The sequence below is a fragment of the Prenolepis imparis genome, unplaced genomic scaffold (genome assembly GCF_030444845.1).
Source record: "Prenolepis imparis isolate NDT839.2.m4 unplaced genomic scaffold, iyPreImpa1.0 SCAF_7, whole genome shotgun sequence".
Lineage (NCBI taxonomy): Eukaryota > Metazoa > Arthropoda > Insecta > Hymenoptera > Formicidae > Prenolepis > Prenolepis imparis.
In genome coordinates, this window is record NW_028141165.1 from 2,828,508 (window position 1) to 2,839,785 (window position 11,278).

The following is an 11,278-nucleotide window of genomic DNA, read 5'->3' on the forward strand; positions in this document are numbered from 1 at the left end:
TTGAAAATATTGCTGATAATAATAACACAGTCGTAGCTCTTAATTATTATTATATTACATTATTAATTATCGTTATTATATTTATTATATCATTTTTCTAAATTGGTTTTAACGTTTCTTCGTGCGAATTTTTCTCAGCTTGATTCGTTTTTTTTTTTTTTTTTTGTTTATCAAGCTCGCAGATAACAATTCACCTTTTTCCGGAGAATGTATCGTGCAAATGACGATGAAGAATTAAAATACGGGCGCGAAGATTAGTGACAGCATTATTTGAAAGAGAGAGTGTGTGAAAGAGAGCGAAAGAGAGACTTTTTTTCGAGTCGCCTGTAGGATGATTAAAAGTTTTTTAGAAACGAGTACGAAGTCAATTGTTCATATAATTAACGTGCAACAAAGAAAAACGTGCGCGCCTTTCGACCAATCGAAATCGTCGATACGTTATAATTAAGTCAGGGCGAGAAAATTACTCGAGCTAATTACATTCACGCGCGCACGCAGCGGTGTGGACACTCTTCTAAATATATATATAATATATATATATATAATATATATATATATATTATATATATACACACGGACACGTACAGGTCATACTCGTAACACACATATATGCGGAGAAGAGGGAGATTATAATAAATATAGCAGAAATTATATAGAGAGTAATAAATTTTATCGTCGCCCAGGTAAGTCGGTAGTTTCGCGAGATGTATAGCAAGAGAAGTATAATAATTAAGAAAAAAAAAAAACAGAGAGACTTATGTGGATATACCTATATCCTCGATGGGCCGTGCGTTGCGCGTCGCTTTTTTCCAAAAAACCCCACAAGAAACCGGCCTCCAAAGAGATCGTTAATTCAAGAATTTCTCGAGAGAAACGCAAAGTGTCGCGAAAGGAAAGAAAAAATCAAATTGCCGCATTTTTTATAAAATGAGAGAATATACGTGTAGGATTCGATCGGTGCGGTCGGTTTTTTTCGTGAAAACCGATTGCACTCTTGCCTGTCTTGATATGACAGATTTTATCATCGGGTTCGACGCGCACGTCGGTCCGTGCGTTTAATCTTTTCGTTGATATTTAAGAGTTATACCGCCCACACACACGTGAATTTTCCAAGATACGCCGTTAGATCGAGAGAGAAAGCGAACGATGCAGACGATGCAGCGTGGTGCATCAGATTCGTTAACGAGGGATATGGAGACCATGTCGCGGAAATTGTCTTTCTTTAGCGCATACAACAGTTCCGTATATACAAAAATAATAGAAAAAATATGTGACACACCTCGCAGTGGATGTCGAGAGAATTTAATACAAATTTAATTTAATACAAATTTATTATAGATTAATGGATAAAAAATTAAACAAGACATTTTTCTTTCTCTACAAAATCGCTCGTTCACGAGATTCTAAATGGAAAAAGTGGACTTTCTGTCGAATGTATTTTCGCTGTCGCAAAAAACATAAGGGATGTTGAAGATCGATATATTAAAATGATCGGGAGAGATGTTTCAAGTTTCAATTAGAGAAATTGTCATTGTTTTAATACTGCTCACGAGTAATTTTAAGTAAATATTTTAAATTTTGGAAAAAAAAGAAAAATATTCCGATTGTTGATATGTATAGTGAAATGAAATGAATCGCGATGAATGTTCACAGTAGTTTATGCCTCTCCAATTCCGTTTTCGATATAATTTTTTTCCTCTAATTAATATAAATATATAAGGTCGCGAAGTATAAGAAATCTCTTTGAAAGCTGCACCGATTAATAAAATTAACTTTTCAGGGCATTTCTCGGTCGAATTTGGATCGCAAATTTTATTGAACCGTGCAACTTTTAAGGCTCATGAATATTCGACGGAAATTACAGCACAAGCAGCGTCCACAGGTACAAATATGTATCCGTCAGAAATGAAACTAAAATATACTTTGACACATACATCTTCTAATTTAAATATTGAACATTAAGCATTGAATATTACATTCACTGGTGTATAGTATATCGGAAGAGGGGAAAGGGGGCAGGAAAAATAGATAGAACCGAGGGGAGATTATGAAGAGATAGTAAGTAAAAAGAAAAAAAAAAGAAAAGTACGCGCGCGACGAGGATCGGAGGGTATCGATCATCCGAGCTTCTCGAAGTCAATGCGTTTGACGTCTAGAACAAGTGTGTTATATATAAATATGAACATTATAAATACATATTAAAATTTAGATTTATATATATATATAAATATATATGTAAAAGAGAATGTTATGTATAGAGAGAAACGGTAAACAGAGAGGACAGGGCCTACAGAGGCACACAAAGAGAAAAAAAGAGAAAGATATCGATTATATTATTACAACACTTTCTTGACACGCAAAACGTTGCTATTGATATACTTTTATTATTATATTATCGTTATATTATTATTATTGTCATTATAACTATTATTATCTCTCGAGCGAGATCAAACATTATTGACAATCTTATTAATAGCTGCCTGTCACTTTCGTTATCCGGGTTAACATAGCGATTACGTCACCATCATGACAAGCGTGACAAGTGATTAGCATGCGCGAGAAACGGCATATATAATATATATATAGTTGCAATATCGATCAGCTGTAATTAATTTTGGACGAGTGTGTGCGGAATTCCTCGAAATTCGTCCTGCCGCGTTGATAAATTATTATTACACGATCCACTTCGAGCTTAAATCGTCCATGCGAATGACAGTCGCTGCTTATGGTATGACTACGATCGAGTTCTTCTCGATGCAAATATCGAATAAATCGGGCCAGTAAAAAAAAAAGCAGAATCTTATCTGATTAATGCGTAGTCATCTGATATCTAGCGAGCCAGTTGCATTAATTGTGTTTTCGAATAAAAAAAGGCAGTGTCCTTCGAGAATCGCCAGAAACCTCTATTTTAAACCCAGATCAATTTCAAATCAAAGTGATTCAGAGAATTCGAGGTAAACTCTTAAGTGAAAAATTTTTACGTATTTTCCGATGTTGTGTAAAATCGTCTTGTCTGAAGTTTTTCTGAATGTAATTGAGGTGTTAGGGGTATGATTTGTTCAAACTGACACATATCGTGTATGCACAATCTAGAGTTACGTATTTAAGATGATTTTATCATCAAATCTTGTATTAACTGTCAATTCTCCCTGATAGGTTCTCATTATCTCGCAACTGTGTAAGAAGCTGCGATTTTTTTTAAGGATTTTATTGTTTAGTTTATCTCATTTTTATGTAATTTACAATAGTATTACTTTATAATACCGCCGAAAAGTACTATAAGTATATTTCCACTAATGTGACAGATGAGGATTGGCGACGACGGCGATGATGATGATGCTGATTTTGATTATCCTTATCCTTGGTATCGATTATTATATATCGCGTATATATCATACTCCGTTGTGTATTGTCCGACAACATCCCGCATTATTTTGTAAAGAAGAATAAAAATATCTTGACACATAAAAAAAACAAACGCAACAAAAAAACAGCCCCGATTCAATCTGCTTATTTCATCTGAGATTTTATTCCAGATTTTTCGCTTGCATGAAAATTGTCGCATCTCTCCCTAAAGGATATATATATATATATATATATATATATATATATATATTTATTCTGTCATATTTCACAGAACGTTGTAAGTGATGTAATGAAGGGACACCGGCGATGTGTATCTGATGAAGTTGGAACTCAACGGAATTACATTCAGTGGTGGAATTGTATTGAAAGTGACAACCTGTTCGTTTGCTTGTCGTGTTTGTTGTTGTTGTTGTTCCTTCTCCGATGTAGTTGCCTGATTACCAGAAATTGTCGCGCTCTTCAAGATCGTCGCCGCTGGCGTGATCGCGCTGGAAGTGCCTGCGAAGCAAAAATCGACAATTATTTTCGAGAACTCGCGACAATCCTCCGAGTTATATATTTACTACAGTTTGCCGGCTCGATTTTGTTAATTGACGAGATCAATTTACAAGATTGTATCAATGAGCGAGTTTGCGAACCGGTCGCGATCCGAGAAGGGCAACCTCAGACTCGGTTCTTGGTCCCGGAAATACGACGACCTTCGAAAGAAGAGCGAAAAAGTCGATCGAGAAAATGAGAGAAGACTGATCTTATTTAAAGATTTTCTCTCAAGCCTAATTTTGATTTTTTTTTTCAACAAAAAAATAATTTTAATTGTAGTCTTGTCCTATCAAATTTTTAAATTAATCCGATCTTAATTATTCCGATCACAAGATATTTATAATTCATAATTTATAATCAGAATATTTATACAGCAAATCGCATCGAATGAATTACGCGAGAATTTGAACATGTTTGTCAAAAAATATAATTCAATTTAATATCTGATGCAATTGGAGTAGCAGAAGAAGGGATTGAATAAATAATAAGCGAATTATCATAGTAACCTTGAAGAATCGACGACTCCGGTATGACGGAAGGCTCGATCTCGTGGATTCCATGGGAGATGCGGAATATAGGCACCGCGTTTCCGCCTGGTGCCTGAGGTAGCAGCAGACGAGAGGAAATTAATGGAATCGCCGGGATGTTTGCGCCGCCGACAATTTCCTCCGTCACTCTTCCGGAGGATTCCTGTTGACCATTTTTTGAAAATATCGATGAGGAATTTCGGGACGGGAATATTTCGCGAAATTTCGAAATACGCTGGCAGCTTCGATATGCCATTAATTATCTCGTTCAAGAATTTACAAATTTTACATATAAAGAAATTCTTTCTATTAAATATTATTAAAAAATTGATAAAAAGATAGTTTTCTCTGTCGATATTTATTCTTCAAGAGAAGAGTTTTGAGAGAATCTCCAGAAATTCTAAGACTCGAATAAATAATTTAGATGCAAAGTTGTAAAATATTATATCTCAAAGACTCTTTGTTAGAGATTGGGGCAGAATAATTTTTTTATAATTAACGTACCTCACGGTCCTGCGAGTTCTTCTCGCTCGTCTTATCGACGCCGCTTCTGGAAGCAATCGCTTGCAGAGTCTCGTCGTCATCCTTCTTCAACTCGACCTTCTCCGCGTTCTTGTTCTCCTCCTTTAACGGAAGTTCCGCGAGTTTGGCTTCCACCAATTGTTCTTGCGTTTTGCCGAGATCGGCGGCACCTAGATTGCTCTCGAGCTTCCTTTCCTGCGCGACTTCCGGATACGTATCGTGACTTTGTTGAGCCTCCTCGTCCCTTCGCGTTGCTAATTCCAGGGCCTGAAGATGCGCCGTGCGCGCGGCCATCACTTCCGGCGTGTCCTGGACCGGAAGCGGCGCCTGTGGAAGATTCGTGGCGAACACCCGGAACCCATTTTCACCATCAGCGACGTATTGCGCGGTCTGGATCACGCCGCTTTCGTCGATGTAGCTGTAAGTACCTCTGGTTGCCCCGTTGGACGTCCTGACTTCTGACCTGGCCGATCCTGGCGCGCTGTAGCCGAAACTATACTGACCCAGACTGTCCTGATAGCCGAGAAACACTGGCGGCTTGGCGAAGCCGGTGGCGATCAAGCAGTGGACAAGGAAAAGCTGAAAACGTATGTCAGATCAGCTTAGGATTATGATTTACGGCGATTTGCATATCTCGCCGCATTGCGGTTTCTCTTCTTTATTGCAGATTTGCTGGAGGTGTCGGGTGTTTAGAATTATGGATTAGTATTGTCAGATGATATTACAATGAGATAAAAAAGTCGAAAAAATCCCCATCACGTCTGACATTAATTCGTTGTGCTCCAAGATTTTTTAAACAAAAATGTCCTCTCTTGTCTAATTTTTTTTAACCCTTCCCGTACGTTTTATATATAGACTTCCACTGTATTAGTCATATAATAATCTAGCCAGAGGTAGAATATAGAATATAAAGCTTCGTTCGTTGCTTATCAAACAGATTTTTCTAGTGGGATAAAAATTGCACGACACGAGGGAAGAGAAGCGAATCTCCTCCGCCGAATAATTTATACCACGAGCAGCTTTTGTTAGAGATAATATTATCCTGCAGTCGTAAAACCAACGTAAGACCACCAACGCGACACGTGAATCTCAGAATCGATCTTCCTACGCGTAGGATGCCTACGGAAGGACGAGCACTTACGAACGCGAACTTCATGGCGTCTTCTTATCGACGACCTGTCGATTGTGTATCCTCGATTCCGACATGCAGCCAGGACACCTTTATATAGGCGATGGCTCGCGACCAACCACGCCCTGAGGCGACGCGTGATCCTCTTCCTCCTCTCGCGAAGAGAAATTCGTGAAGCCGACGAAGATCACGAACACTGCGAGAACTGGTCCCACGAGTGTCTTCGAGGTCGCGATCGTCGCGAATCCGGCTTCGCGACAGAGAGAGACGTCTGGTTTCCACTAGGCGCCTTTTTCCCGAGCCGGGATCCGCCTCGCTCTACGTCTCTCTACCATCAAGGTCGCGTGTAATCGTTATCGCGAGGGAAGGAGAAGGTACCGAGCGGAATCACGAAGAGGAGGATTATTAGGACGCTAATTTATCGCCCGTTTATATCCGCGAAATGCCTCTCGATCGGTCCCTTAAGGGTGCAGAATCTCCCGACTGGTTCGCAAGGATCGGTTATGTCTGCAAGAGCTCACCGGGGAGACGAGATGCGGAATATTTTATTACCCTCTTGCGCTATTTGAATTCTGTCGAGACCAGTCGAATGGTTGAGTCGCAGAATGTATGCAGAAGATAAACGATTTATTTTATATTAATTTTGTAAGATATAACAATTCTTTTACAATCTTTTACTAGATACGTATAATGGTTTTGTGTAAATACATTCTCTGTTTCTGTAAATCTAACGTGCATAGCGTCTTCTTGGCTAAAAATAATCATCCTATAATCATGATGAGATACATAAATATTCTATTCTTATTCTATCATATCTTTCATTCTTTTTTGTCGAATATATAGAAGTATTTTTTACATTTTAAATTTGCTTATGTAATTTTTTATTATAAAATTTCTCCTTTGTCTTCAAATGTTTACGTGCGATTATGTGATCAAATAAATCAGCAGAATTTATATTGATATGTTAATTCATCTTCAATTATATGAATTGCCTTTTATAATTATGATTTAATAATTCTTCATCATATAATCATTCTTTTTTAGTAAATTACGAAGATCACATTTTACTACATCTTTCTTCTTTTTGGTAAAAAACCGCAATTTTTTAATAAACTTACTTTTTATTAATAAGCGTATAGAGTAAATCTTCCCCACAATAAATCGTTTCATTAAAAAAATGATGCAATGAAATAAAGAAATAGAAAAGAGAGTAACTATGCATAATCCATTACCATCTGACATGCGATTATCCGACACATAATAAGCTACAAGACATGTGTTCTCCAAAAGGTGCATCGGGTAAAGATTCTTCCTTTTAATAAATCAACCTGCCGTAAGCGAGAGCTGGACCAGCGATTGCCAAAGCGTCCACAGATTTCGCGTTCGCCGGATTCTGACGTTCGTCGCGAGCCCGAACCACCGTTTCCGGTACGTTCAGGGGTCTGCCGTCGAGACCGACGGGGACCAGAGCGGCGACGACACCGTTGCCGAGCACCAGTGGCACCACGGAACCGTCTGCGAGTCGCGCAAGAGCGTTGCTAACTCCCAGATTACTCTTCTGGTTAACTCTGGTTGCTCTGACTTCCGGTGTACCGAGGACTCTGCCGTCAGGACCAACCACCGTTTCGGTGAGGATCACCTCGTCGCTGGTTCTCAACGAATCCAAGGCACCACTGGATTTCGCAGCCTCCTTCGCTAGGTTGATCTTCTCGTTGACGTGCGCGGCCACGTGGGCCGCTCTGGCTGCTGCAACTTCCGGCGTGTCCACGACCCTGCCGTCGACGCCGAGTGGCGCGCTGTCATTAAGTCGGGACGAGTCTTGTTCTCGTGGTCCAACTGATGTCTCAGCTGAATTCGTTCTTCTTTCGTCAAGGTGCACAGTCGAAACTTCTGCCCGGTCCAGCGTCTGTCCGCGACTGGTACCAACTTGCGTACCAGGTGTCAAGGGTGTCGCGTATGTCAACGGGACGGATAGGAGAGCGGGCTTGGCCGAGACCAGACTGATCAGGCCCAGCATCACGATCGCGAAACGTCTCATCTTAATCTCTCGTGGTAGAACACCTGATCCAGAACACCAGGAAGAGACAGGTCTTGTTCAGCGCAATCAACGACGAGGACAATCGCGTAGGATGCACTCGATGCATGCTGATGCAGTCGCTTTTATAGCCCTTCTAGATCACGTAATCAGACGGATCTAGATCACGATCGATAGGGACGACGCGAAGGGAGAGGATCTAGAATCATTTGAGAAACGGAAAGCTGCGTGTGATGATCGACTACTTCCGAAGCAAGGTAAGCCTGTTTGTAAAACGAGAGTTTACAATCGGTAGCACGGCAGGATGAAACGGAGAGGGATTTTCTTTTTTACGAGGTCGAGAAGACACACGATCCCGTTTCCATTTCTCCACCAGATCGGTCGCGATTTACAAGGTCGCGCTTGAGACGTAAAGGCTGCGTCGATCGCGTAACCAATGCTAGATACAGGTTCATTGTTGTTTTTGTGCTATTAGGTAAGGATGCCTTTCTACCTGCTTACCTATATTAATTAATCCTTGATTAGTCCGACGTGAAAACAAATTCGTCAATCTTTTTACATTTTTGTATTTTACAGAAACTTTTAATTAACTTAGTACATGTGTGTTTAGGTTTTAGAATTCAGATTTTCTTTCAGAAATATAAAAATTAAAGAAAATTAATTTTTAAAATAATTGATATACTTATATATTTATAACATATCTTATAATAAGCATTGATTTTTAAATATTTTTTGAGCTGAGAATTATGATAGCTACACATTTTGCAAATTTCGAAAATTGAATTGTTGTGAAACTTTTGATTATTTATCATTGACATTTTGCAATAATATAACTCTGCTAAATAGGGAGTCTTTTCTTCATGAAATGATAGTAAACTGTCCGACAGACAAAGGATTATATACCTACGTCAGTGATTGAATCCAAAACATATCACCGACAAATGGGCGACGCCAAAAAGAGCGAATCGCTCAATCGATCGTTACTACGCAGATTCGATCGATCTAGTTGAAAGGAGGAGAGGGACCAATTTAGGTGAACGTCGTGAGGGTCGCAAGTGCCGACAGAGGTGACGCTAATCGCGATTACACGAACGAGAGCGAGAGGACGAGCGGGCGTTAATGTCAGATGCGTATTATATATCGATTATTATAACATACCTTGACGATGGACGTACACATCCTGGTAACACGAAGCGTTCGGCACAAAGTCTCTTTTTCCGAGGGAGTATATAAAGCGAGGTATTGGACAGAGTGCAAGACATATTATCCGAGCACCTTGGCGAGTACTGATCATCGGTAGCGCTAAAAAGGAGCTAAGTGATTTCGTTCGACATGAAGGTTCTTGTGAGTATTAGTCCAAGTTCTGAAAAAATATTGTGATATATATTTTCTTAATTTTATATCGTTGAACTTTGCGATAGAAATAAAAATATTCTTTTTGTGTCTTTGGAGAATAATAATATTATCAAGATAGATTACTTCCATTTCTATAAATAATTTTATCCTCCAAATCAAACGTACATTAAACCACTCTAGATTAATATGTATCAATTAATTATCTAATACAGTATATGTATGTTAAGATTAAGCAGTGATTTCTTTTCTCAGAAAGAATTGCTTAAATACAGAGGATCTGAAAAAAAATAAAGCTGCAAAAAATATTATTAATATTTAAAAAACACATCATTCTACACTTTCCAGATCGTCTTTTCCGCCGTTCTGGCTTGCGCCTTCGCTCGTCCAGCATTGATTTATACCAACTTGATATCTGGTGCTCCGATCGGACCAGACGGCCGGGTGGTGGACACCGCGGAAGTAGCGTTGGCCAAGGCCGAGCACGCGGCCGCTCACATCAACGAGAGGATCAATCTGGCCCAGGAAGCCGTCAGATCGGCCGACGTACTCGCTTACGTCGCGCCGGCGAACGTGGCCGTGATCGGCGGAGCCCAGCTGGTGGAACCGGTTGCGGTGGCGACCAAACTGGTGCCCGGGGCGCCGATCGGACTAGACGGGCGCGTCGTGGACACATCGGAAGTGGCCCTCGCCAAGGCGGAACACGCAGCGGCGCACGTTAATGAGAGACTCGGCCACGAGGTCGCGAGTTCGGTCGCCGTTCACCAACAGCCGATCGTCATCCTGGATCGCAGCGCGTCGCTCGCTCATCTCTATGTCTCTTGAATTAAACTCGTCGATTACAAAGCAAATGATATAACGTTGGCATGTGAATAAATCTGGATAATCTTGGCATGGCGTAATTCTCCGAGTATTTTATTTCGATTATCACTCTCTTTTTGTACGTTAAAAAATTAGAGCTGAAGTTTTGGAAGATGTCCTTGTGAGGGTTGCTCTGATTAGTAAGTTCCTCATTAATATACTTTGCGTATACAGAATATTTCACACAGAATATTTCAAGTTTATTTTTTATACATGTTGCTAATTGTAGAGCGAACATTTCATCTTCAAAGAGTGTAAAAACATGCAAGGATATAATGTAATTAAAGATAAGTGCTACCGAATTATATTCTAACAAGTGTATATGATAAAAGATTAATAAAGTACATTTTGTTACAATACAATTATGCTTCAATCTGTTTGAAAAAATGTTCATTACCTTAACTTTTAAAAAATAATATTAAAAATAATTATTATTTTTTGATTGGAAATATAATTAAAAATCAACAGCATAAATAATTATATATGTATTATGTATAATAATTATAAATTTCTCTCTAAAATTTAGAATTATATATTTATTTCGCAAACAATCACGCTTTTCTTTTGATCAAATTATATAACGAACCTGTATAATAGTTTGGTGTCGATATACGAAAAATGCATATCTAATTAGACATTGAAATATTTATATAACAAGAATACAGAATTTTTTATAGACCACGTTATTGTAATCGTTTGTACGAAATTTATGCAGAGCTGTCAAAGTGAGTAATACTCATTAAAGAGACGATGGCTTCTTAATCCTACGAGAGACCGACTGTTTATACTACATTGAAACGTCGCAATAATTTATTCACGAAATGCAATCATTTCATAACGTGCTTTTTACAGATTTAGCAAGTGAAGTCGTTGACCATGAAAATTAAGGCGCTAGCCATTTTGACAAGCTTTTTATTTAGGCTCATCTCAATCTCTCAATATTTA

The 11,278-nt window shown here is 39.0% G+C and overlaps 2 protein-coding genes across 3 annotated transcripts; one reads left to right on the forward strand and one right to left on the reverse strand.

The window, feature by feature from the left end:
• Positions 1–1,422: 1,422 nt before the first annotated feature.
• LOC145938415 (uncharacterized) lies at positions 1,423–10,305 on the reverse strand. Of its 2 annotated transcripts, XM_083042040.1 has the most exons (4): positions 9,278–10,305; positions 4,938–5,534; positions 4,413–4,596; positions 1,423–3,864 (listed from the first exon to the last, which is right to left on the reverse strand). In XM_083042040.1, the coding sequence occupies exons 1-4, from the start codon at positions 9,296–9,298 to the stop codon at positions 3,632–3,634; spliced, it is 1,035 nt and encodes a 344-aa protein (XP_082898166.1). In that variant the 5' UTR covers positions 9,299–10,305; the 3' UTR covers positions 1,423–3,631. The 2 variants fall into 2 exon arrangements, with proteins under 2 accessions (XP_082898166.1, XP_082898167.1); XM_083042041.1 differs by lacking the exons at positions 1,423–3,864; positions 4,413–4,596; positions 4,938–5,534 and adding an exon at positions 7,040–8,145.
• Positions 8,887–10,662, forward strand: LOC145938418 (uncharacterized). Its single transcript, XM_083042043.1, has 2 exons — positions 8,887–9,463; positions 9,821–10,662. The coding sequence occupies exons 1-2, from the start codon at positions 9,452–9,454 to the stop codon at positions 10,295–10,297; spliced, it is 489 nt and encodes a 162-aa protein (XP_082898169.1). The 5' UTR covers positions 8,887–9,451; the 3' UTR covers positions 10,298–10,662.
• Positions 10,663–11,278: the final 616 nt, after the last annotated feature.

Excerpts from the sequence above, each read along its gene's own strand:
- LOC145938415 (XM_083042040.1), bottom strand. The coding sequence starts at position 9,298 with ATGTGTACGTCCATCGTCAAG. Across the intron at positions 5,535-9,277 it reads TGTGTACGTCCATCGTCAAG|CTTTTCCTTGTCCACTGCTT; the intron begins GTATGTTATAAT and ends ATACGTTTTCAG. Across the intron at positions 3,865-4,412 it reads GGAGTCGTCGATTCTTCAAG|GCACTTCCAGCGCGATCACG; the intron begins GTTACTATGATA and ends TTTGCTTCGCAG.